Consider the following 24,916-nt stretch of genomic DNA (forward strand, 5'->3'; position numbering starts at 1 on the left):
GTATATTGTATATAAACGCTTGAGCAGAAGACACATAAAAAATATTTTAGATTCATTATTAAAATAGCATGTTAATGGTCAATACAGCAGCATCTTATACAAAGTCAATCCTTTTGCCGCTGGATGTCAAACTTATGACTGGCACGTTTATACCTGTTATGAGCTCTAGGGGAGCAGGACTCAAGTGAGGTTGTGTATGTCACGTGCACCACGATTATCGCAGTCGAAATTCAAAAATAACCCTGCGTTTGACGATTGCAGGCATCAAGACATGAGCTTTGAAGCTGGAGAAGAGAACGAAGGAGAGTACGTTAGCAGTATTTGAGGCTTACTCGAATCAGATACTTTGATGAGGGAGATGTTTTTCAGGAGGGTGATGTGGATGACACGCTAAATGAGGATGGTGATATGGGAGACGACGTAGATCATTATGGTGACGAGGAAATTGTTCATTCAAGTGCCAACGGCGGTGTGCCTGCTAATGTGGACTCCAATGGAAAGCCAAATAAAGAGCGAATCACCACTCCTTACATGACGAAATACGAAAAAGCGCGTATTCTTGGAACGCGTGCGCTTCAAATTAGGTACGAATTGGTTCTACAAGAAGTCTCTAACATTTTAGCATGAATGCACCTGTCCTAGTACCGACAGAAGGTGAGATGGATCCATTGGCTATTGCTCAGAAGGAGCTGGCCGCGAAGAAAATTCCACTACTCGTGCGGCGGTATCTGCCTGACGGTACATTCGAAGACTGGAGCGTATCAGAGCTAATTATCACGGAATAGAAATGTGCCTGTGATGTCTTTGTATAAATCGCAATACATATGTAAACTTATTTGTCAGACTATGCGAGTGGCTGTATTACCCTGTCCATGTTGGCGCGGCATGAGGGTCAGCCTGCTACATGCCTTAAAGCAAGGGTTGACTTGTGTATCACCAGAATAACCACGTGGCTATGGGCGTATCGCACGAGTGCCGGTGCGACAGTCAATGAACACGCCAAGACTGGACAAAAATTCGGCCGGGACGAATGGAATGCAACTATTGGGTTGATTGATCTTCTGGAGTTGGCTTCGAGTAAGGAATATTCACTCCAATGCCAGCCTGTTCTTTTTAAACTCCTCCAAGGTCTTGGCATAATTAAGTATTCCCTCACCTCATATCTTGGGCATGAGTGATTGTCTGGAGTCCAAATCGTTGTATTCTGAGAGCAAGAAAGAAGGGATGAGAGAGAGATATGGAGAAATCCATGTCTCGAAGGATGAGGCGCTCGTATGTTTGTGGAAGGACTGTGGCATTGTGTGCGACAATGCAGAGGTCTTGTACAATCACCTGTGTAATACCCACGTCGGTCGTATAAGCAAAAATAACTTATGTTTGACCTGTCATTGGGATAATTGTAACGCAAGTTATGGAAAGCGTGATCATATCACCAGTCATATTCGCATCCACACGCCACTCAAACCATATTCTTGTTCTGTGTGTGGGAAAAGCTTCAAGAGGACGCAAGACTTGAAGAAGCATGGACGCACACACATGAATACTTCAAATCTCTCTTATGAGGCTGCTTCTCCGAAAAATATTCAAGGTAAAGCATCAGATGAACAGAATAGTGTATCCACGGTGTACCCCAAATCGATCCCGTCGCCAGAGGTCCTCGAAAATGTTCCCACGCCAGCTTTTTCATCTTTATCTTCTCGTGAGTCTGCATCGCCTACGTCTTCGCCAAATACTATGCGACCTTATAATTTCGGCTCGACGCCAACGTATCAACCGGGTATCGGACTCCCAGCGATGCAGCCGCGTATGAATGAGTCAGTCTACCCGTGCTTGCCCCGATGGGCTCCTGGTTACGCTTCTCATATTGCTACCCGAGTACCTGAGGCTATGTCCACGCAGGAAAATGTACAAGAGACGCGCTCTTTTGGAAATGAAAGTCTAAAGCGGCCTCGATCAGCCGTTTCAGACTTTTGGAGTGATGTACAACGCAAGAAGATGGCACCTATGTATGATGATTCGATGATGGAGCGCTTGGATGATCTTTTGTGGCCGCAATTTTACAGCTTGAATGATTTGAATTCCTGCTTAACTGAATCTATGAACGCAATTCAAGGGATTAATGAATCAGCTGACCCGCGATTTTCTTCGGTGATGAATCCGGCGAACACAAACTTGCAAGATATTAATGCATGGCTTCTTCAGCTTGGTAATAGTATGTCTCATGATTTGTCGGCAATGCATGGCCAGCAAAGCAACTTTGCCCAGACTTTGTCGCAATATGACCTGGATCACATTCCTGGTGTAGATTTGGTGTTGCCACCTGCTGTGCTGAATACAAAAGACCAGGCAGTGGGGAGTGACGTGGGACCTGGCAGTATGCCAGTCTTTGGCCAGCCACAAGACAAGGGATTTAGTCCAATCTACAGGCAAGTGCAACCGCTAACGCGAATGCCGTTGGCACCGCATGAGGACGCTGTTCAGGGATATGGCAACAACGCGAATCCAACTTTCTCTTCGGCTCGAGGTCATGGCTGCGAGTCATACTTTGCGAAAGAACACTATCATGGTAGCATGTATCCCAAACTTCCCTCTTCAAGAGAAGAGATCCAGACTTCCTCATCAACGTCAACAGCCACATCTATGCCCAGGTTTATGCCCAACGACGGTATTAAGATTCGTCAGCGCCACATGCAGTTGGTTTTGAACTTGTTGCTTGCGCTGAACAAGAATAAGTTTATTCATCCTGAGACGGGACATGTTCTTCCCATGGGACGTATACCAATGCTAAGGCGAACAGACACGAGAAACAGGTTATCTACGATGCGTCAAACACTGCCACTTTCGGCAATACCACCAAAACCTACACTTTCGCAACCGACAAATTCTCGTCCACGCAATATGGGTGCTACGCGCGAAACGAAACGAGCCACTTTACCTAGTATTTCACAACTTCTTTCTAACGTGGATATGGATTAACACATACAGTAGACAATTAGATTATGGGAAATGATTGTACAGCTTCTAAAAATTTGGAGGTATCTTGCCGATATATGGCTTTGACAATGTCAGCATACGTAGCGGTACGTTCAGCAGATTTATGGGTATCTTCAAGGGCCAACGATTTTTCGTGAGCACGTTGTGTAATGAATTTAGGAATACCTGCCATAGCTGCGATGTGGATGCCAAATGATTTGGATGCAGCTCCGTTTACAAGCCTGTGAAGGAACACAATCTTTTCCTCGCCATCGAGGCATTCAGCTTCCACCCTCATGTGCACATTCACTAGCAGCTGAGGATATATGTATGCTAGACGTGTCAGTGATACATAGTGTGTGGTGAAGAGGAGTAAAGGCATCAGCGCGCCACGCTCGGCAAAGGCACTCAAAATCGCGTATGCAAGTGCAGTGCCATCAAAAGTCGACGTCCCCCGTCCAAATTCATCCAGTAATACAAGGGAGCGCGACGTCGAGCTTCGCCAAATGTGGGCAGTTTCGCACGCTTCGACCATAAATGTTGATTTTCCGCACAAAATATCATCACGAGCGCCCATTCGCGTACAAATACTGTCACGACAGGAGATATAGGCCTCTTTGCATGGAACGTAAGATCCTAATTGAGCAAGAAGTACCACAAGCGCAACCGCGCGCATCGTGCTAGACTTCCCACCCATATTGGATCCCGTAAATATCATGCCGCGAGGATCGTGATCCCCTCCCAGGGATATATCATTGGGTACATAAGAGCCGGTACACGCCTCCGTCACAGGGTGTCGAAATTGCACGAGTCGTAACATGTGGCCATGTTGCTGCACATGAGGGCGTACAAAGCCTGGTCTTGAGGCTACGCGAGCAAGACTGGCGAGCGCATCGAGGGTCGCGAGTGCCTGAACGACGCGGCGGAGCGGGACATAAGCCAGCGTCAATTTCGAGACAAAGTCGCGAAATGCATCCTTCGCAGCGGATGCGAGCATCTCACGATGTTGGTCACGTCGCTTTTGCAACCGCACGATCTCTGGCGTATGGAAACGCACAGACTTCTTCGTTCCGCTTATACGAATCCATTCAGAGGGTACGTGTGACACATCACCGGTGCGTACTTCAATAAGATGATCAATGTCAGACACACGAGCATAGATCAAAGAAGGTCGTTTGAGGATGCGGCGTACCTCGAGTAAATGTTCCTCGAACGCCTTTTCGTCCTGATCGAGCACGGAATGCCATTCTTGTATCGTTGGATATCGAGATGGATCCGTGTAAAGCTTGTCTTTTTCACAGCGTCGTGCGTGTGGAATAGAGAGTGCTTCGACAGCCGAACGAACCTCAGCCCGTGCTGCGCTGAGATCCCAGATCGTAGAGTCTAGCAATGAGTTGCCAGTAGAATCAGATGCATCAAATTCCAGTGTAACGCGGTGCAGGGCAAGTAATATTGTCGCAAGTTCAGATGGTTCAACCAAAAGATGCATAATTCGTGTCAAGCCTCGCATGAGGTCAGGAAGGTTGGTAAGGAGTGCGATGGCGCGGTGCAAAACACGAGATTTAAATTCACGGAGCAGACTTATAGCGTCTGCGCGTGCCTGAATTGTCTTAGCATCAATGAGTGGATGTCGAATCCATTCGCGAAGAAGACGACGTCCCATGGGGGTGATGCATTCGTCTAAAAGCCACAGTAGACTACCATGCACTTGATGATCCGTTGCATTCTGTAAGAGTTCAAGATGCTCCATTGTTGCACTGCTGAGTAACATACAAGAGCGCGATGTAAACGAGGCATAATTGTCGACGTGTTGGAATGCAGATGTCATGTTGTACGTTTTGAGATGTGTGCACAATACGGCTAGTGCGTCTTGGACACTATAAGAAAGCTCTGATAGAGTCCATGCCAAGGTATCACCTTGAAGGAGTGCGTCAAGTGGACATACTTTATCGCAAGACTCTAGACGCACAAGAAACGCAGTTTCCATTTGGTAGAGCTGTATATGGTGTCGTGTCACTTCGTTGATCGAGGCAGGTGAAAAAACAAGCTCACGGGGCGCCAGATGAGCAAGACGGGTTCTCAATGCATCACGCGTTAATCCGTCTTCCCAATTGTCATATGTAATGGTGGATGTCGGCATGTCAACGGCGACAAGCGCTAATGAGCCAGGACGAGGCTCTGTAATGGCGCAAATAATTTGCTCAGAGCTCTGATCAGGGCCAGACGTATCATCGATCCATGTGCTTGATGTATATACTGCCGTAACTTTTCGATCGAATGGCTTATGCATAGCTCCTGATGCTGCCTTGAGCGCGCGAGTCTCGGTCTGCCGTGATATGCCAACTTTGTATCCCTGAGCGATAAGGCGTTTGATGTGAAAGTAAACACGTGTCACTGGCACCATAGCTGTCACTAAATTTTTCTCAGTATAGCAGGCAATATTCAGTACTTGACTTGCAATGCGTGCATCTTGCTCGAAAAACTTCATCTTGTAGCCGACTTCCACAAGTAACAGCATACCTGGATTTTCGGCCTTGAGTTGAAGTACTTGTCGCTCTAAAGGGGTATATTGATCATTCTTACGAATTTGATTTATGGGAGCTTTGATATTGGCGTCATCAGAGGCACGCTTTCGGGGCACGACACGTCTGGGTGGCCCTGACATGACCGGTGCCTGCTATCAGCATGGGTCTCCACATGGACCTCGAGGTTGTGTATATTGCCACGTGTAAAATGCAACAAGCCGAACGGTGTCACACCAACGTTGCGCTGATGGCGTCGACGCTGCTGGTGGAACAGCATGTCAAGTTTATCCAACAGCTGGAACAGAAGCGAGACAGTAGCTTGGCATACCACATGACTGCACATCTTCGTATGAATGGTGTGTACTGGGGCGTTTGTGCACTTGAATTAATGCGTGCTGGTGATGCACTTGATCGCGAAGCACTCATCAAGTTTGTCCTGAGTTGTTACGATGGATTGACTGGTGGATTTGGTGCATATCCATCGCATGATGCACACATACTCAGTACACTTAGCGCCATCCAAATCCTGGCCTTGAAAGATGCCTTAGATGAGCTTGGCGAACGCCGCACCCGTATTGTTGAATTTGTATTGAGTCTACAACGTCAAAACGGTTCGTTCCAGGGTGATAAGTGGGGTGAAACAGATACGCGCTTTTTGTACTGTGCGGTTAGTGCTTTAGCCCACCTACATGCATTGGATAAGCTGGATAAAGAAAAGACCATCCAGTGGCTTTTGCGTTGCTCCAACTTTGACGGTGGCTTTGGGCTCACGGAAGGAGCAGAAAGTCATGCGGCACAGGTGTTTACATGTGTGGGTGCGCTTTCGATACTAAACGCTCTGGATCGAATTGACCAAGACACATTGGCGTGGTGGCTCGTGGAGCGACAAGTGCCTGGAGGTGGTTTGAACGGACGCCCTCAGAAACTGGAGGACGTCTGTTACAGCTGGTGGGTGCTATCATCATTAAGCTTGATAAATCGATTGCACTGGATTGACGCAGATAAGCTGCAATCGTTTATACTGTCAGCGCAGGACCCTGATCGTGGTGGCATTGCCGACAGGCCAGAGAATGTGGCTGACGTCTTTCACACGCAATTTGGTGTGGCTGGACTGTCCCTCCTTGGCTACGAAGGACTCGAGCGCGTGGACCCCACGTACTGCATGCCCTATTCTGTGACACGAAAGCTACATATAAGCCGGCCATACCAGGATTTAGCTTTATAGTTTGTTGTATATATGGTGCTCGTAGCACAGAACGATGTAACTGGTAGATTAGCCCAAGACATCTACATCCGCGGTGAATTGTGGTTCATCAGCCAGGGACAGACTCACGAGGGCTTGTAGAGACGGTGATAGGTTCAGGCCGGTGCCCTTGCTACCATCTAGCTCTGAAGAATGCTTGGATACCCTAGAAAGATCGTCGGTTTGGGACGCAGGAGTGGGATCATCACTGATATGCGGAGGCACGGCATGGTTTTGTCGAGGTTCATCCTGCCATTGAGCTTGGTCCCGAAGCGTGCCCTGAGTATGAGAAAGCTCCGCCGAGTTATTCACAGTGGAATGAATAGGAGCCAGCGGCCACAAGGAAGGTGTAGACGCCGTCAGATAACCTGTTGGCGAAGGAGCGCCGTACTCTGTCGCAGAGTCATAGGAGGAGCTGCTTTTGGACGGATAAGTGTACAAACCACCACTGCCACGACTTAAGGGCGAAGAGCCCTGTGTAGCATCGCGCAGTTGTGAACCGTTGCTCAACATTACAGTGTCCTGCCCACGAGAGGGCGCAGCAAAGGTATTATCAGTAGAGGTCATTGACTGACCCGATCCAGCATGGTGCAAGTACGAGGCAGAAGACGCTGGTGCCTGGGGAAGAAGTAAGGTACTGGAGTAGGTCGGTGTTTTCTGGGATAACGGATGCGAAGACAGGTCTAGAGAAGGCGCGGAGTAAATTTTCGTTGTGGGAGGAGCCATTAAGGGCTGCGTATGGGGAGCAGCATCGGCTGTACTGACTGGCTGCTCGCTTGCAGACGTGAAAAGGTAGGAAGGAAGGTTTGTATAGTTGGAAGACGGGGGAGGCAACATGGTTGATGGAGACGAGGCTGATGCCGGATGTTGCTGGTACTCTGATGACATGCCTTGCCTAGAAGGCATGCGTGAAATCATAGCGGCCTGAGGATAAGAAGCACTAGCAGACGACGTCTGTGTATAGATAGGATGTTGGGCCTGAAGTGTAGATACATTCGGCCGGGTGAATGAGTTCACAGGACTCTTGGGCTGTGAGTTCTGTATCGTCTGCACAGGATCAGGCCTCGATGGCGGCGACTGGTAATACGTGGAAGACGGCGTATAAGATGACCAGTCCGGGTATGACGAGACAGGTGCATCCGCAGGCGCATAGCTCGATGATGTCGCCGTGGACATAGTCGGGGCAGTTGAGACAGGCGCTTGGGTGGACTGCACAGTCTTTGTAGCCGAAACAGAGGAAGCAGGAGCAGGCTGTACCACAGCATATGAGCCGGTCGGCTCGCTGATTCCCAAGTAAGGTGAGGCATTGGATGCGTTGGCGGATGGGCGACGGTAAGATAAATACTGAGTCGACGGAACCGATGCATCAGAACTCGAAGCAAGGCGAACGTACGGTGATGGGCTCGCCTCAGGTGCGGCATACGTGGAAGCAGCACCTGTCAGCTCATTCGATGCTGCTGGCGACCAAATCTGACTTGTTTGGACGGACGGAAGATTGGATTGTGCAGGAGATTTGGGTGCAGTGTCCGAAAAGTGCGGTGCGACTTCAGGCGCAGCACTCGGTTTGGGTGGTGTGGACGATCTGGGAACAGCGCCGCCAGAGTATATAACAGTCCGCTCACCAAGTGGTTCGGATGTAGCTGGCATGTTCGTCTTGGGTGCCTGCGATGCGGGAGCATTAGGTGCAGTTGAGAATGCAAATGGCACTTTGGGCGAGGCCGGCGGTCCAGATCCATTGGAAGCATGAGGAGCGGGAGATGGCGTCGAAGGCTGGACTGTGGAATCTTGCGTGGAGATGCCAGTAGTTTTAGGAATCTGCATAGGTTCTTTTGCCTCGCCGATAGATTTGGACTTCACCGGTGCAGCGTTGGGTTCGACTTTGTTGGTTATTGAGGGGTTACTCGGTACATTTGATGCACCCATCTGTCCGGACTTTGAAGGTGTTTGATTTTTAGGATGCATCTTAGGAGGCGGCTTGGACTTTGATGGCGTCTTGATTCTCCTAAAAAAGCCACTAAAAAGACCTTTGCGCTTGTTTTCGTCGCCATTTGAGGTTGTTGGATTCTGTTCTGGCTGCGAGGGTTGACGAAAGCCAAAGTACCTGCCAGGAGTTGTAGGAGGCTTCGACGAGTCCGGCTTACGTGCCGGTGTCGATGTGGCCCGGTTTGGCTGCGAAGTAGCTGAAGGTCTGGGAGGTGTCGAAACAGGGCCAGGCTGCTTGGGGGGCTGGGCAATTGATGTGTGCGGGGACTGAGTTAGCGGCAAAGCATCGTCGGCAGTATCCTTGACAGATTGGGAAAGAGCCGGAGATTGGGGCTTGCCTGGGTTAGGTGAGACAGAACTGACAGGCGTCTGCGAGTCAGACAAGGTCCCCCTCACAGATGGCTTGGACCCCGGCAAGAGACCGGATTGGTTGGATTCTTGACCTTGATTCGCAGAATTGGAAGACTGGGTTGGGACTTGTGGACGGCCAAGAGCAAACATCTCAGAATCCAGCAGCAGGTCAGGGTTGCTCGTCATGGCCGGGCCGCGCAGAGCGTTTCCCTCCTTCATAGGGTCGATATCACCTGGGGGAGTAAAAATGGGGTAAGGGCTATCTGTGACACCGATGCCCATACCCTCTGGTATAGTGATGCGACATAAGCCCGATTCGCTCTTCGAGATTTTTGAGATACCCGTCACATCCGTTTGAGAAAGAGAGGACAGTGCACCTGGGCGACCAAAACGTGCGCGACTCGGACCACGCAAACTTGTTTGACTCATTGCCGTGGGAGAACCAGGGATGTAGGGTGAGGTATATCCCGCAGGGCCACCGTTGGCAAATGAATCCGTTGAAGGTGCAAATGACATGGAACCGTACGGTGATCCAAGCCCCCCTTTGCGAGAAGCAGCAGACATCTCACTAATTAGTACATCAATTTCACGGGTATCATTGAAGCGACGACGGCGTCCAGACGCCGCACCCGAATGAACGCTAGTGGCAGAGGCGTTGCGGTCCTGACGGACACGCGACCGAGAAGCACCAGGCATGTAAAAATTCCGGGACTTGTTCCCGGTAGGATCATGAGAAAGCCTGGATGTGGATAGGCTCATACCACTGGGTCTCTGTTGCTGAGTGATACCCTTATGTGACATCGTGGAAGTAGAAGCGAGGCCTGACCTTGATTGAGAGGCTTTCGTAGCCATGTAACAAATGGGATACACTCGGTGCTGAAAAGAGCGTTTCGTGAGACACACTTGGCAAAGCGATTATAGCGAATGCAAGAGCGCGCGATACGAAAGCTTGGTGCTAGACGAGGCTCGACACTGCGGGTGTTTGTTAGAAAGCGATTCTTAGTTCACGACGATAAGCCTCGTCGCGAACGAGCAGATCGCCTATTTCCAATTCAGTGGATGATTGGTGCACGTTGTACCGATGAACGCCAATTGATACAAAGTAGGCCACGGAATTCGGGGGAATTATGCATACCAAGCTTATGTCATTCACATAGGCACGCGGTTCTGCCTGAATCGACACTGATGTGCAGCCAGGGTGCTGCTGCATGCGCTTGGCGGCTGGGACCGCATGATGTACAACAATCTTGTAAATAATTTGTGGCAGAGACGCGCAGATGTAGGTACATTGGTCATAAACATAATGGAAAGCCGTGCATAAGGGTATATGCTTATATTTATCAACGAAAACGTAGCTATAAGGGTGTCTACTTATTCGCCGTCTTCATCAGATGATGCAGGTGGAAGTGGTATAGCATCATAGCCGCCGCCTAACTCAGTTTTAGCAAACTGCCGCTCGAGTCGCTCCTCTTCTTCCTCTTGAGCAAATTGGTCGGCTGCCTGTGTGACCTCTTGGCTGCTTCGACATTCGCGGTAGCGCGCAAGAAAAGAATGGTTTAACGCGGGGAAGTTTGATCCCCATGCGAATTTTGATAGGAGCTGATCGCCTAGTGGCTTTGCTTGGCAAATGTAGAAGGCCGCGGCAAGTGCCTCGACACAGTTCAGCTTAAATGGTTTGCCGTAATTAACAGGATTCGTCGCCATGAGGCGTGGCAGCAGGCGCTCGTGTGGACTTTTGATTTTGCCAAAAGGTATTTCGTCCAAACGAGCCCAGCTGCATTCTACCACGGCTACGCCATATTCACGCAGAATAGGTGCATCGGCAGGTGAGAGCACTTGCGTAGCATGAGGCGTGAGCACAATGCCTCGGAACTTCTGGTTGACGCGCATTTCCTTGATCAAACCATGCCTGGCAAGCTTTTTACCGCTGCACCGGCGTGGGTCGCAGTGCTGAAAGTCCCACATAGCGACAGGGACAGGCGTCGACAGATCGGTGGCTGACCCGAGATCGTCTTCGCTTCCATCTTCTGATTCGTCAACCTGGTCCTCGCTTCCTTCGTCACTACTCTCTTCTTCTTCTTCTTCCTCTTCTTCTTCTTCGTCTGTGCAAAGTGACTCTGGCGGTTCTGGGTATTCAACTAGCACGTTAACAGCATGTGCATCATCCCATCTCGATCTCCGGCCTCGGCCTCTTCCACGCCCAGGTCCACCACGTGGACGAACCATGGGTGCAATGTTTTTTCGACCCCTAAGTCTGCGTGTCCAAGTCGAGCTAAGCTTGACCGGCCTTGCCGGTTTGTCACGTGATGTGTGGGGTTGACAGCCGTGGAGATCCTAGGGGAGCCCCACCATTGGTGGGATTTGATATGAACCTACACAGTGTATGCTTTTCATGGTGAGTCAGCACCCGGAGGCCGGAGCCGTGCGTATATAAACTCCTCGACAAGCGGGGTGACTTTGCTTATTACGTACAGACAATGCCTTACGATCCGTTGAAAGAAGACGAAGTGTTTGAGCGGGAGGTTCAGCAAGTGAAGCAATGGTGGAGCTCGCCACGCTTCGCCGGCGTGGCGCGCCCATACACGGCTGAGTCTGTCGTGAGTAAGCGCGGCACCGTCCGCCCCCAGTACCTCTCCAACGAGCAGGCCAAAAAAATGTGGACCCTCCTTGAGAAGCATGCCCAGAACAAGACTACGTCCCACACTTACGGTGCACTGGACCCTGTCCAGGTCTCCCAGATGGCCAAGTACCTTGAGACCGTTTACGTGTCTGGTTGGCAAAGTTCGAGCACTGCCAGCTCGACAAATGAGCCTGGACCGGATCTGGCTGATTACCCGTCGAACACAGTGCCCAACAAGGTTGAACATCTGTTTATGGCTCAGCTCTTCCATGATCGCAAGCAGCAGGATGCTCGTCGTTCAATGACCCCGGAACAGCGTGCGAAGACGCCATACATCGATTATCTCCGCCCGATTGTGGCTGATGCTGATACAGGTCACGGTGGTCTCACTGCTGTGATGAAGCTGGCCAAGATGTTCGTTGAAAAGGGTGCGGCTGGTATCCACATTGAGGACCAGGCACCCGGCACGAAAAAGTGTGGTCACATGGCCGGCAAGGTGCTCGTGCCCATCTCAGAGCACATCAACCGTCTAATTGCGATTCGTCTTCAGTTCGACATTATGGGTGTCGAAAACTTGGTGGTAGCTCGCACGGATTCTGAGGCTGCCACGCTCATCACGACGAATGTCGATGAACGCGACCATGCCTTCATCTTAGGGTCAACGAACCCCACTCTGCAGCCTCTGGTCGAGGTAATGAACGCTGCTGAGCGAAGCGGCAAGCAGGGTGATGCCCTTGCTGCTGTCGAGGAGGAGTGGACGAAGAAAGCTGGTCTGACGCTCTTCGCTGATGCCGTCGTAGATGCCATGGCCAAGAAAGGTGTCTCCAAGAAAGTGCAGATGGAGTACAAGCAGGCAGCTTCGAAGCTTTCAAACCGTGCTGCTCGGGACCTTGCCGCCAAGCACGGCATTGATGCTAACAGCGGTTTCTTCTGGGATTGGGATGCTCCTCGTACGCGTGAGGGTTATTATCAATACCGCGGTGGTACCCAGTGTGCTGTGCATCGTGCTGTGGCCTTTGCTCCTTACGCGGACTTGCTCTGGATGGAAACCAAGTCGCCCATTTTGGCCCAGGCTAAAGAGTTCGCTGATGGTGTACATGCTGTGTATCCGAAACAGTGGCTAGCATACAACTTGTCTCCCTCTTTCAACTGGGATGCTGCCAAGCTTTCGGAGCAGCAGATGAAGGAGTACGTCTGGGACCTTGGTAAGCTCGGCTTTGTCTGGCAGTTCATCACCCTGGGTGGTCTGCACTCGAATGCTTATATCAGCGACCTTTTCGCCAAAGGCTTCGCCAAGGAGGGTATGAAGGCCTATGTGACGCTTGTGCAGCGCCGTGAGCGTGAGATCGGTTGCGATGTCTTGACGCATCAAAAATGGAGTGGTGCTGAGTTCATTGACAACTTGCTCAAGACCGTTACCGGTGGTGTATCCTCTACAGCTGCCATGGGCAAGGGTGTGACTGAGTCGCAGTTTTCAAAGTAACTTTTGGGGATGATCATTTTTACCCTCTCGTTAATGTATTGATGGGTGTGTACGTCCCATGTTGGTTTTCAGATTAGTACACATAGGACAAACGAATTTTCGTGCTTGCTGGTCTTGTCGCGCTTATGTAATGGGTCTGCTTGCGAAAGTCGCTCGTCTTTTCCTCGTGTCGTCTTGCTGTCGGATTGATTCTTGGAGGCCGGCATACTCTATCTGCGGTGGCATTACGTGTGCCTGTGCTAGCGGTGTGAGCCTGTGATGAACTTCCTCCGTCATATCATGTATATTCGCGCGCTCCGACAGGCAGTAGCTTCCACTTCGATGTACATGTCAAACTCATCCCGACTTGCCTCTTCTTCGTACGTGACGAAGTACTGGTCTTGGGGTGCGTCGAATGACTATCTCAGCCGTTTTTATGCGCTTTGCTCTGATTTCTTTGGTGGCCCCAGCTCGGGTATGCCAGCGATCGCAGCAGCAGGTGCCCCAGTGTTCGAGGCAGCTGAGCATGAGTCAGCTGCGTCCCCTCTTGATTGGGATGGTCTTTTTCGAGCAGCGCCAAAGAAAAAGGTGTCCCACTCTCGGAAAGCTATGAGAGCTGCAAACAAAGGTCTGAAGGATCGTGTTGGTACGTAACTTGTCAAGCCATGGTTGCTAATACCAGATATCGTGCACTGCGAGGCATGTTCACGCCCAAAATTGCAGCACCATTTGTGTGAACATTGTTATGGCGACTTTGCTCGTAACTTGAAACGGATGAACAAAGCATCCGGTGCATAGATTGTAGAGCTATGGACTTTCGGTCTGGTTTGTGTGGTGCGGTACATCTGTCTCTCTTGTGATCAGTGAAAGATGTTGAGCATCTTAAAATAAGTGGCTTGATTGCATCTAAGCGGCACGTGTGTGCTCCAAAGATCGAGAAGCAAAAAGGGCCTATTTTGACGCGATGGTGTATGTGGAGCGCACTTGGATTCATCATGCTCCGTTGGATGGCAGGGGATGCCCTTGCAGCTAGAGCCACTGCCAACCGTTCACGGCATATCGTTACGCAGCACCATATCGGCAACGTCCACACGGCAAGTTCAAAGAAGATACCAAACCAGCTATTAGCGCGCACAAACACAGAGCCTCGTCGCGCCATCTCCGACCGTACGGGTCACGCCACTCAGGACCCTGCCACAGGTACGTTGTCTTTTGCTGATATGAGCGTTTCTGCCACGCATGAAGAACTATCCAATGCCGCGTGATGCTGCAGAACAGATCATACGCATCATTCTGCACGCACAAGAGCACCAGGGACCGACTGGCAACACAGTAGACACGTTTTCAGTCTGTTCACACGAGTGCGAATTACAGGTGACGAAAGTGCTTGCGCGAGCCGAGGCACACACTTCGAGTCTGCGTAAGCTTGCATCTACCATTTTACAAGCGGTGCGTGATACGCGTCGTCTACCCATTGTCGCGTGTATGTATTTCGTCGCCTACCACCAGGGAGATGATGATGCAGGGTTTTCATGGGCCACCATGGTCATGGAGGGACTCGTTCCCACATCGTCGAAAGAGTTGGATGCCATCCAGGCACAAGTCGCCGCCGCGACGTACTCACACCTCGCAAGTAAGGGTCATGGCCAGGCCCAGTTTGGGATGGGTCGACTCGTCCTAGCCAAAATCACGTCGAAAACAGATGAGCAACCCAACGACGAAGAAATCAAGCAAGTGCAAATGGCTGTGGACCTTTGGCAGCGCGCAGGACGCAATGGATATGCAGAGGCATGGTTTGAACTTGGGCAACTGTATTACACTGGCCAGCTCGTGCGACAGGACAAGTCCCGCGCGTTAACATACTTCGAGCACGGTGCTCGCGGTGGAAGTGCTCAGGCAAGCCATGCACTAGGCACCATATACGCGGAGCGTGCACAGTCGAGTGCTGATTCTCTTTTCATGGACGAGGCAACGACTTTATCTGCGCTAGCTGCCCGCTACTTTCTACAAGCGGCCCAAAACGGCCATATACCGAGTGCGTACAACATGGGACATTTGTACCTTTGCCGGGACATCCCCAGCAAGGAGCACAAATCACGGTACGGTGTGTTACCCGACGACAGAAATGCGCGCGAGTGGTTTGCAGCAGCTTCTTCTAAGCTTTTTCTCCCAGCTATGATGAATTACAGTGCGATGCTACTGGAAGGACGCGGTGCAGGGGACATGGATACCCGAGAGGCGGACCTAGATGAGGCACAAAGAGTGTATACTCGGGTTATTCACACAGGAAGCCGAGTAGCGATGGGAAAGAGTGCACAAGAATCGATGGAGCGCATGACGGAGACAGCACGGAGGGGGCTGCGGCTAATAGAAGAGCAGCGCCAATCTGCGAAGGCCAAGGATTCGTCGCGTGGAGGCGAAGCATCTCCACAAAGTATGTGCACGGTCATGTAATCGTCGGCGCACACCACGTGGCCCATCGACACCGGTGGGCACGGCATGTCCGAGGTAGGTTATAGCAAATCATCACGCACCGTACCCTGGATGGGGCTTCCTGCGCGCTGACCAAGCAAATTGCCCTCGGTGCTGCCGGCTCAAACTGGGGTCCCTGCCCCACTTGTAACGCCTTCACCCACACCTCTATAACATGGCTTCAGTGCAGCAAATTGTCATGCACCCATACGTTTCCCAGGTGCTTAAATTTTGGAGTACTACAGTAGGACGTGACAAGACGTCTCGTGTCGTGCAATATCTCGCGCGATTCCTGGCGTGGTACTATGTGTCGGTCGGTGCGCCAAAAGAAACGGTCATGCGCTTCTCGTCGATCAAGTCTAACATCGCGCTGAGCCGCAAGCTTTTCCGAATTGGGAAATTTCTTGAACATTTCCAAGCTGCTCTGAAGGCGGTCGCGACACCAGACCCTGTGCTCAAGGTGACGGCTGTGGGCCGGCAGCTTGGCTACGCTTGCTACCTGATACTCGACGCGCTCCAATGGATTCATGGCGCTAAGGCCTACGCCTTTCAGAAAGAGACGTACCAGAAAATTGCCAAGAACGCCGCACGCTTCTGGCTTATTGGCCTGACATTCTCGCTAATCAGCGGTGCCTACAAATCATACCATCTATTGCAGCGCAACAAGCATGCCAAGGCTCCGAGGGCGACGGCCGAGAAGGAGGCCGAGCGTCGCGTGGAGCTGCACCAAATCGCGGCTGAGACCAAAGCTGTGCGTCTGCAGATGCTCCAGGACCTGTGCGACTGGTTGAATCCTGGAACGTCGACGGGCTGGCTCAACCTCAACGATGGTGTCATAGGTCTGGCTGGTGTCCTGTCGTCGAGCCTTGGCATCCGCTCGCAATGGATCAAGGTGAACGGCGCTGCCAAGTAAGTATATAACCTCTATAGTATCCTAGGCCCCATGTCCACACCAGCTGATACTTCACTGGGTTACTACCAACGCGTCTACGCCAAGACTTCTTCCTTTTCTTCCAGAACTTCTTCGATCCATTCCTGAATCTCTTCCATACTTTCCTGCTCGAGCTGCGAGGCATTCGAGATACCAATGGGCTCGCTGCTCTGGCTCTGTGCCGTCTGCAGCATCTTGCGGTTGCGTTCGCGCCATGCCTTCCAGTCGTCCACCATGCGCCTGTACTCTTCGCGATGAGCGAGCGCTTGACTGCTCTCGGCTTCCTCGTCCTCTTGATCGAACATCTTGGAGTATTCTTTCAAATTGCGACGCACACGTTTCATGTCGTCTTTGCTCAGCAAGGACCTCGGGCGGGGACGCCACAGAATCTGTTTGAACTGTTCAATGACATTCTTTTGCAACTCGTTACCGCGGAAGTCCCAAATGGTATAGCCTTGCTCCATCGAGTGGCGCCACAAGCTCGAAGAGGTCGTTAGGAAACGGCCACTCGGATCCCACTCAGCGTCCGTGATACTGTAATGTTCGCCGCTGCCAATCAGCTTGACTTCTTCAAGGGCATCACTGTTGGCCGAGCGCGCATCGCTGTTGAAGTCAACATCGTACCACTCCAAGTCATATTTGCTCGACGAACCTAGCGTCGCTGCGAGCAAGTGCCGACCCCGTGGTGACCAGAAGAGCGCATTGCACGACTTGTTGTCAAACGCCTTAAGCAGGCGGAAATCGCCTCGTGGATGTAAGTGGAAAAAGTTGAGCTGCGTCTTGATTGCGATGCTCGGTGCCACGACGCCAAAGTTGGGGTCATTGGTCGAGATCACAGCAAAATGCGTGCCTTGCGGCTCCCATGCGAACGCCACTACCGGATCCTTGAGCTCCACCACCTCGACAGGGAAGTCCTTCTCGCGCATACGGAATAGCTCGAAGTTGCAATAAACCGTCTTTTTCGTCTTGGTCTGGCGGTCGACCTTGACACACAAAAAGTCACCCTGGGGATGCCAGTGCAGCTTACAGTCAGCGACATTGAAGAGGTTCTTGGAGCGCAAGATCTCACGGCTTGGAATGCTCATGACCGTCACACGTCCAGGCTGGTTCTGCACTTCAGGCTGCCAGTAGACCAGCATATTGTCGCGCGGCTTCTTGAAGCCCTTGGGCAGGTTTTTGTTCTTGCCGTCGTTCCACACCTCCAATGCCTCCTTGTCCTTATCACCCAGGGGCGCCCACTCAAAGTCGACCACACCCTCAATCTTTATACTCTTTTGGTCAAGCAGACCCATCGAAGGAAGCTGATATACACTGATACCCTTGCCAGGCGTGACCTTGGCACAGTACTTGCCATCGCCGCTCCATTTGAGGAATGGCCAACTAAAGCCTTTCATGGCTGGTCCGTTGGGTCCTGCCGTGTCCTCCTGAAGAATTGGGAATGTGCGTAGAAGATGTCCTGTCCGTACATCCCACACAGCAACGCGGTTACCTTCGTCTTCAGGCGCAAAGAATTGCGGGCCCTGTGGAGCATTATCCGGCACCTGAATCGGTTCAGGCGACCAGGTCACCATGTATTTTTCGTCGGGGCTAAAGTCCACGAGTCGCACGCCTGGATGAGGGTATCGCATGATTCGTTCCCATGTTGGACCGCCCCATAGAGCAATGCCTTGCAGGTGGAATGTCGCCAAGTACATGCCCTGGGGTGACCACTGCACATACGACTCAGTCCAGCGCGTACGCTTGTGCGCCTCATCCGGCTGCCCCATCCGACTGTGCCACGACACTATCACGTCATCACGCGCACACATGACAAGCTGGTCGCGACCCAATTGGTCCATGAGCCAGGAACGCAGGTGGCCACGCTGTTGGAACGGCTCCTCTTCAGGGTCCGTATAGGACTCGTCCATGTTTGCAAGGCGTTCCACATCGGTGAGTCGGCTCATCAAGAAACGGTGCTTCTTGTCAAAAGCGTAGCCGTTCATGGCACGAATCGCCTGAGATGCTTCGTCATTGCTGGCCAGCTCCAATACGATGTAGCCCTTCGACTCACCATCTTCCTTGTAAGGCATATGCATCGCGCTCAGTTCGATGTCCAAGTTTGCATGCGTGCGGAAACGCTTTTGGATCACCTCAAACAATCGCTGCTCCTTGGCAGCCGTCACAATGGGCACACCATTGATCACCACCACGTTGTCGAGAGACTCGTCCATCTGGACGTCATAAGCAGCCTCAATATCAGAATAGTCAATGTCTGCTTCATCAAAGGCAGGCTCCATCGGGCGCTGCAAAGTAGACGAGGAAGGTTCAGCCATCGCAGCGATCACACAACCTCCGAATCGTTGTTCCCTTTGGCACACGTCTGCCATGCTTCGCGGGCCATTTTCTTCTCGTCCTCGTAAAATGTCACGTGGCAGATTACGAGAGCAAAGCCAAAAATTTTGTAGCTCGTCCTTTCGTCTCAAGCTACGTGCGTGCGTCATGGGTAAGCACGAGAAGAAGGCGGGTAAGGGCCGTCTGGATAAATTCTACTGGCTCGCCAAGGAGCAAGGGTATCGCTCTCGTGCTGCTTTCAAGCTGGTACAACTCAACAAAAAGTACAATTTTTTAGAAAATGCTCATTGTTGTATCGACTTGTGTGCCGCGCCAGGCGGTTGGCTCCAAGTGGCCAGTAAGCACATGCCGCCGAACAGCTTGATTCTGGGTGTGGATCTGGTTCCCATCAAGCCGATACCTCGCTGTATTACCTTTGCAGAAGATATCAACTCATATCGATGTCGTGACCAGCTCAGGGAGCACATGAAAGATTGGAAGGCTGATGTGGTGCTTCATGACGGTGCGCCTAATGTCGGTACTGCTTGGGTGCAGGATGCTTATGCTCAAAATGAGCTGACCTTGCAGTCACTCCGTCTTGCGGTCGAATTCCTCGTGCCTGGTGGCGCATTCGTCACCAAGGTATTCCGCTCCAAAGACTATAATAATCTTATGTGGGTATTTCAGCAGCTGTTCCATCACGTTGAAGCAACCAAGCCTCCATCTTCACGTAATGTATCAGCTGAGATCTTCGTTGTTTGTCAGCGCTTTAAGAACCTCGCGCGCATCGATCCCAAGTTCCTTGACCCCCGCTACGTTTTCAAAGAACTCGATCCCACTGGCAAGGACATGCTCGGTTCCAGCTCACGTAACCTGTTGGAAAATGTCGTAAACCCTGAAAAAAGCCGTCGTAAACGCGATGGTTATGAGGATGGCAACTATACCCTGTACAAAACCATTAGTGCCGACGATTACATTCGTGCCGACGATGCAGTGGCTGTACTCGGCACATATAATCGGATCACCTTTGATAGTGATGCTGACAAGGCACACCTCAAACATCCCTCTACTAACGATGATGTCAAGGCGAACTGCGAAGACTTGAAGGTACTTGGTCGTCGCGACTTCTCTGTCCTGATGAAGTGGCGCAAGATGATTCGTGAGTCGCTTGAACTGGACAAACTCCCCGTCAAAGATAATGCGACCAATGTCACAGTGGAGATGGAGCCGATGAATGAGGAAGATGCTATTGACGAAGAGCTTGCACGTTTAAATGAAGTGGCTTCCAAGCGTGCCCGCAAAGAACGCCGTAGGCGTAACGAAGCGCGCGCCAAGGCCGTTCAGAAGCTTCAGCTCAACATGACAACACCTATGGATTTGGGTGAAGAGTGGCAAGATCGGGCTTTAGAAGGAGAGGATATGTTCTCGTTGGATGCTGTAGACAATGCGCGTCATCGTGATTCTACAACTCTGCTCGATGCTGACGAGGCTCCTAGTAGTGACGACGAAGACGACGAAGAAACTCCAGAAGATGACTCAGAGGAAGACCTGGATGACCGTGAACGGCGTTTGAATGAACTTGAGTCTGGTATGGACCACATGTACCAGCAGTACCAAGAGCACCTTCAACGTCGTGATTCGAAGCATCTTGCGAAAGAAGCGCGTCGAAAGTCATCTAAGTATGAGGAATGGAACGGTATTTCTTCAAAACCTGAAGGCGTTTCTGATGAAAGTGACGACGAAAATGTGGCCAAGGGCTTTGATGCTGCCATTAGGCGCAAATACCACGAAGAAACTTATGATTCTGATGATGCTGAGGATGATGAAATCGAGCGCGAAGAACTACGGGAAAAGGTCGCATCTCGACAAAAGGCGCGCCAGTCTACGGATCATGATGATGATGTTTATGCGACAGTTGACACTACTCGCGTGCCGAAACAAAGCGCTGCTTCAGCTATGTGGTTTGATAACCCTATCTTTCAGGATATGGTACCGCTTGAATCCCTTGCGCCTAAACCCAAGGCAAGTGTTCAAGTCCCGACACCTGTGGAAGATGACGACGAAGAGAAGGAAGAAGAAGATGACATGGAGCTTGTGCCATCGAATCAACTCGACACAATCCCTGAGCAAGAATGGAGCGTACATGATGAAGACCAAGTTGCCAAAAACCAAGCCAAAGTCAATGACTATGGTTTACAGACGGCAGAAGCTGTATCTATGGCTCACGCTCTCGTAAACAGGCAAATGACCAAGACGGACCTTGTGAATCAAGGATTCAACCGCCACAGTTTCAATGATAAGTCGGGTCTCCCGGAATGGTTCTTGGAGGATGAAAACAAACACTACCGCTCAAATATGCCGCTCTCAAAAGAAGCCGTCGAGGCACTTCGTGCGCGTCAGCGTGCGCTGGATGCACGTCCTATTAAGAAAGTGGCTGAAGCCAAGGCTCGCAAGAAGCATCGCGCAGCTTTGCGCCTCGAGCGTGCGCAAAAGAAAGCTGATGCCATCAACGAAAATGCCGATCTGACTGAACGCGAGAAGGCGGAGAATATTAGCAAGATTATGGCTCGCTCTGGCAAGAAGACGCAAAAGCAGGCACCACAGCTTGTCGTGGCCCGCGGTCCGAACCGTGGTATCAAAGGTCGTCCAACGGGCACCAAGGGTCGCTACCGCATGGTTGACCGACGCATGAAAAAGGAACTCCGCGCGCAAAAGCGTATCGACAAGCGGGACGGTAAGAAGCGCAGTTCATCGCATCATAAACGACAGATTCCAAAAGGATACTGAAGATAAAGTATGTAGCAATACGTATCAGGTTGTATCACTATCGACTATTTTTTTGAGAGGCGATCTCGACGCAATTCATCCGTCTATCTATTGCATCTCGATCTGAGAGGGGCGACAAGTCTACTCGTCAGCCTCGTCCTCGTCAGCCTCGTCCTCCTGGTCGTACGAGACATTGAAGAACTTAACCTCGAAGCCAGGCTTGGAGGTAGCGACCACACGGAGCCAGTCACGAAGACCCGAGCGCTTAAGGAACTTCTTCGTCAAATACTTGAGATAGCGCTTCGAGAAGGGAATCGAGGTCTTAATCCAGATCTTGCCCTCGCCCTCGCGAACAACCTGCACGGCGTCACCGAGCTGGCCAGGACGACCATCGACCTTGATACGGTCATGGAGGAACTTCTCGAAAGCGTCGGCATCAAGAACACCGTCGTTGGCAGGACCGGAGAAGTCGATGAAAAAGCTATTGCCCTTGGCCGAAGCCTTCGAGGCACCAGAGCCGACAACCTTGTTCGTCTTCGTAACAGCCATTTTAATAAGAACTCAGCCTACTGTTGGGATCAGCAAAGCTTGAAGGAAGGGCTTGCAGTCACTCGATGCAGAACTACAAATCCATCCTTCTTATTCCCACGTGACTAGCTCATGCCACGTGGATCCACATGGCGGGTCGAGGGTAGGGCGACTTTCGTCGGCCCTCTGCTGGAAAAAGTTGGCGTACTGTGCACTGCATTGGGGCTTGTCATGGCTGGCAACGCAGAGTTTATGATCAAGCCTGACAACTCGGGCCCAAGCCTGAGATACTCTGAATGGCCTCTTTTACTTAAGGACTACGATAAGCTTCTCGTGCGTAGTAGTCACTTCACCCCGATTCCGCATGGCTGCACGCCACTCACGCGCGACATTTTAACGTACGTTAGCAGCGGCGTGATCAATTTGGATAAGCCTTCGAACCCTTCGTCACACGAGGTTGTCGCATGGCTGCGCCGTATCCTTCGTGTGGAAAAGACGGGTCACTCTGGCACGCTGGATCCCAAGGTGACGGGATGCTTGATTGTGTGTATTGACCGTGCTACTCGTCTGGTCAAATCACAGCAGAGCGCTGGTAAGGAGTATGTCTCTGTGCTGCGTTTACATGACAAGATCGATGATCCAAGTAAACTTCCTCGTGTCCTCGAGACGCTCACAGGTGCCCTGTTTCAACGCCCGCCCTTGATTTCTGCCGTCAAGCGCCAGCTTCGTATCCGTACAATCTATGAATCTAAGCTGCTTGAATTCGACAATGACCGCCATCTGGCTGTTTTCTGGGTCAGCTGTGAAGCTGGCACATACATCCGTACTTTGTGTGTGCATCTCGGTCTTTTACTTGGTGTTGGTGGCCACATGCAAGAACTGCGTCGTGTTCGCAGTGGTGCCTTGAGTGAAGACGATAATATGGTGACGATGCATGATGTACTGGACGCTCAATGGCTTTACGACAACCAGCGAGACGAGTCTTACCTCCGTAAAGTGATTCGTCCGCTTGAGTCACTGTTGGTTGGGTATAAACGTATTGTCGTTAAAGATAGCGCCGTAAACGCAGTGTGCTACGGTGCCAAACTCATGATCCCTGGTCTGCTCCGCTTTGAGGCAAACATTGAGCTGAACGATGAGGTTGTCCTTATCACCACCAAGGGCGAGGCCATCGCCATTGGTATTGCGCAAATGACCACGGTCGATCTGTCGACTTGCGATCACGGTATTGTGGCGAAAGTGAAGCGTTGTATCATGGAGCGTGACACTTATCCCCGACGCTGGGGTCTGGGTCCAAAGGCCCTCGAGAAAAAGAAGCTCGTCAAGGAAGGTAAGCTGGACAAGCATGGCCATGAAATCGATGGCGTTACCCCAGAAAAATGGACGAAGGAGTACGTTGACTACTCGAAGCCTGCAGCAGAAGAGGCGGGCAACTCATCCATGGCTGAGCCTGATGCATCCAAGGCCGATGACGACGGGGACGAGGAAGATAAGGAGGAAGCCAAGGAGAGTTCGAGCGACAAGAAGCGGAAAGCCGACGTCGATGAAGACAACCAGGAAGAAACTGAAGAAGAGCGCAAACGACGCAAGAAGGAGAAGAAGGCAGCTAAGAAGGCGCTTGAGGCGGCCGGCGAGACAGGTGAGAAGAAGAAAAAGGAGAAGAAGGAGAAGAAGAAAGAGTAAATTCATAGCTCGTTCGATTCTTTCGTATATTGTAATTCTATGCTGCCGTCTACAATGAATCTTTTCCTACTGTGTAGCGGGACAGGTCGGTGTCAGGTTCCAACTGACCATTTACAGGGTTACGCCGCGCACTAAAGAATGTGTAGGCCAGAATAACATCCTTCACGTTCCGGGTTTCCTTGTCTTCGAGCATCTCCTTGTCTAGGAAAAAGAAGACAGGCAGGTCAATTTCCTCACCTGCACGAATCTTTTGCTCTTCGAAGCAGAAGCATTCAATTTTATTAAAGTACGGCGCAATCCTGTCAGGAACAACGTTGTATGTAGCAATACCAATAATATCGTGGTCTGTGCGGTTGTGTGCCTTGAAAAATGTGAGTGCGGTCTCGCCTGGCAGCACGAAAATCTCGCGCTGCTCAGGTGTAAACGACCACGGGATGCGGTCCGATGTACTCGCAATGAAAGACACGCGAACACGCTCTGTAGCTCGAGCTTCATTGAGCGGGTCGTTATATGACGGCACCAATCGCGATGGCTCAGAGAACCGTGACGCGTCGGTCATGGGAGTTCCACTGTATCCTGTTGCTGCGCAAAACGCTCGATACAGTGGCACAGCTGCATAAGTCAGACCCAAAGCTGTTATAAGACCCGCTGCTGCATACATAGCTGCACTTTTATTTCGAAGACGTCGTTGGTCATCCACCATTGTATCCTGTGCATCGGCTTTCCATACTTTCTTTGACTCATTTGTCACGAACCGTGCTGGTTGTCGAACAAGCCTCATCGGCTTGAGCGGCAATGGCGGAGTGCGAAACATCGATGGGTATCGAAGGACGGGTCTGATCATGTTGTTCAACATGTTCGTGGTATATGTCCCGCAATCTGCGACACAGCAATGTCGACGTATTGGTGCTCAGTGGGAATCGAGCCACGCTGACGGTTTTATGGCCACGTGATACGATACCACCACGGGCGCTACCATCCTATTACTACACGCTCATATGGGTTTCTCTTTTCTGCGTCATCCTAGATTGACATGGCTAATTTAATTCGAGAGTATAGAGAGCAATGC

The 24,916-nt window shown here is 51.2% G+C and overlaps 15 protein-coding genes across 15 annotated transcripts; 9 read left to right on the forward strand and 6 right to left on the reverse strand.

Annotated features, from left to right (window-relative positions):
* Positions 1–271: 271 nt before the first annotated feature.
* MRET_1456 (DNA-directed RNA polymerases I, II, and III subunit RPABC2) lies at positions 272–785 on the forward strand (the record flags this gene model as incomplete). The annotated part of the gene is made up of 3 exons (XM_027628083.1): positions 272–306; positions 342–584; positions 623–785. The coding sequence occupies 3 exons, from the start codon at positions 272–274 to the stop codon at positions 783–785; spliced, it is 441 nt and encodes a 146-aa protein (XP_027483358.1).
* Positions 786–1,170: 385 nt separating this feature from the next.
* On the forward strand, positions 1,171–2,976 carry MRET_1457 (zinc finger protein, C2H2 type; the record flags this gene model as incomplete). The annotated part of the gene is made up of 1 exon (XM_027628084.1): positions 1,171–2,976. One exon carries the CDS (start codon positions 1,171–1,173, stop codon positions 2,974–2,976), a length of 1,806 nt encoding a protein of 601 aa, XP_027483357.1.
* Positions 2,977–2,992: 16 nt separating this feature from the next.
* MRET_1458 (DNA mismatch repair protein MSH3) lies at positions 2,993–5,638 on the reverse strand (the record flags this gene model as incomplete). Its single annotated transcript, XM_027628085.1, has 1 exon — positions 2,993–5,638. One exon carries the CDS (start codon positions 5,636–5,638, stop codon positions 2,993–2,995), a length of 2,646 nt encoding a protein of 881 aa, XP_027483285.1.
* Positions 5,639–5,745: 107 nt separating this feature from the next.
* MRET_1459 (geranylgeranyl transferase type-2 subunit beta) lies at positions 5,746–6,723 on the forward strand (the record flags this gene model as incomplete). The annotated part of the gene is made up of 1 exon (XM_027628086.1): positions 5,746–6,723. The coding sequence occupies one exon, from the start codon at positions 5,746–5,748 to the stop codon at positions 6,721–6,723; it is 978 nt and encodes a 325-aa protein (XP_027483284.1).
* A 48-nt stretch (positions 6,724–6,771) lies between these two features.
* MRET_1460 (AHNAK nucleoprotein) lies at positions 6,772–9,927 on the reverse strand (the record flags this gene model as incomplete). Its single annotated transcript, XM_027628087.1, has 1 exon — positions 6,772–9,927. One exon carries the CDS (start codon positions 9,925–9,927, stop codon positions 6,772–6,774), a length of 3,156 nt encoding a protein of 1,051 aa, XP_027483415.1.
* A 519-nt stretch (positions 9,928–10,446) lies between these two features.
* On the reverse strand, positions 10,447–11,301 carry MRET_1461 (pre-rRNA-processing protein TSR3; the record flags this gene model as incomplete). Its single annotated transcript, XM_027628088.1, has 1 exon — positions 10,447–11,301. The coding sequence occupies one exon, from the start codon at positions 11,299–11,301 to the stop codon at positions 10,447–10,449; it is 855 nt and encodes a 284-aa protein (XP_027483848.1).
* Positions 11,302–11,552: 251 nt separating this feature from the next.
* Positions 11,553–13,178, forward strand: MRET_1462 (isocitrate lyase; the record flags this gene model as incomplete). Its single annotated transcript, XM_027628089.1, has 1 exon — positions 11,553–13,178. One exon carries the CDS (start codon positions 11,553–11,555, stop codon positions 13,176–13,178), a length of 1,626 nt encoding a protein of 541 aa, XP_027483417.1.
* A 279-nt stretch (positions 13,179–13,457) lies between these two features.
* Positions 13,458–13,955, forward strand: MRET_1463 (integral membrane protein (Ptm1); the record flags this gene model as incomplete). The annotated part of the gene is made up of 2 exons (XM_027628090.1): positions 13,458–13,803; positions 13,840–13,955. 2 exons carry the CDS (start codon positions 13,458–13,460, stop codon positions 13,953–13,955), a joined length of 462 nt encoding a protein of 153 aa, XP_027483418.1.
* Positions 13,956–14,152: 197 nt separating this feature from the next.
* On the forward strand, positions 14,153–15,611 carry MRET_1464 (SEL1 domain protein; the record flags this gene model as incomplete). The annotated part of the gene is made up of 2 exons (XM_027628091.1): positions 14,153–14,357; positions 14,383–15,611. The coding sequence occupies 2 exons, from the start codon at positions 14,153–14,155 to the stop codon at positions 15,609–15,611; spliced, it is 1,434 nt and encodes a 477-aa protein (XP_027483419.1).
* Positions 15,612–15,804: 193 nt separating this feature from the next.
* MRET_1465 (peroxisomal biogenesis factor) lies at positions 15,805–16,542 on the forward strand (the record flags this gene model as incomplete). Its single annotated transcript, XM_027628092.1, has 1 exon — positions 15,805–16,542. One exon carries the CDS (start codon positions 15,805–15,807, stop codon positions 16,540–16,542), a length of 738 nt encoding a protein of 245 aa, XP_027483420.1.
* A 74-nt stretch (positions 16,543–16,616) lies between these two features.
* On the reverse strand, positions 16,617–18,872 carry MRET_1466 (translation initiation factor 3 subunit B; the record flags this gene model as incomplete). Its single annotated transcript, XM_027628093.1, has 1 exon — positions 16,617–18,872. One exon carries the CDS (start codon positions 18,870–18,872, stop codon positions 16,617–16,619), a length of 2,256 nt encoding a protein of 751 aa, XP_027483421.1.
* A 166-nt stretch (positions 18,873–19,038) lies between these two features.
* On the forward strand, positions 19,039–21,657 carry MRET_1467 (AdoMet-dependent methyltransferase SPB1; the record flags this gene model as incomplete). Its single annotated transcript, XM_027628094.1, has 1 exon — positions 19,039–21,657. One exon carries the CDS (start codon positions 19,039–19,041, stop codon positions 21,655–21,657), a length of 2,619 nt encoding a protein of 872 aa, XP_027483561.1.
* Positions 21,658–21,777: 120 nt separating this feature from the next.
* On the reverse strand, positions 21,778–22,185 carry MRET_1468 (large subunit ribosomal protein L22e; the record flags this gene model as incomplete). Its single annotated transcript, XM_027628095.1, has 1 exon — positions 21,778–22,185. The coding sequence occupies one exon, from the start codon at positions 22,183–22,185 to the stop codon at positions 21,778–21,780; it is 408 nt and encodes a 135-aa protein (XP_027483413.1).
* Positions 22,186–22,395: 210 nt separating this feature from the next.
* Positions 22,396–23,847, forward strand: MRET_1469 (H/ACA ribonucleoprotein complex subunit 4; the record flags this gene model as incomplete). The annotated part of the gene is made up of 1 exon (XM_027628096.1): positions 22,396–23,847. One exon carries the CDS (start codon positions 22,396–22,398, stop codon positions 23,845–23,847), a length of 1,452 nt encoding a protein of 483 aa, XP_027483414.1.
* A 49-nt stretch (positions 23,848–23,896) lies between these two features.
* Positions 23,897–24,703, reverse strand: MRET_1470 (cytochrome c oxidase subunit 11; the record flags this gene model as incomplete). The annotated part of the gene is made up of 1 exon (XM_027628097.1): positions 23,897–24,703. One exon carries the CDS (start codon positions 24,701–24,703, stop codon positions 23,897–23,899), a length of 807 nt encoding a protein of 268 aa, XP_027483366.1.
* Between the last annotated feature and the right edge of the window lie 213 nt (positions 24,704–24,916).

The sequence above is a fragment of the Malassezia restricta genome, chromosome II, assembly GCF_003290485.1.
Source record: "Malassezia restricta chromosome II, complete sequence".
In the NCBI taxonomy this organism is placed as follows: domain Eukaryota; kingdom Fungi; phylum Basidiomycota; class Malasseziomycetes; order Malasseziales; family Malasseziaceae; genus Malassezia; species Malassezia restricta.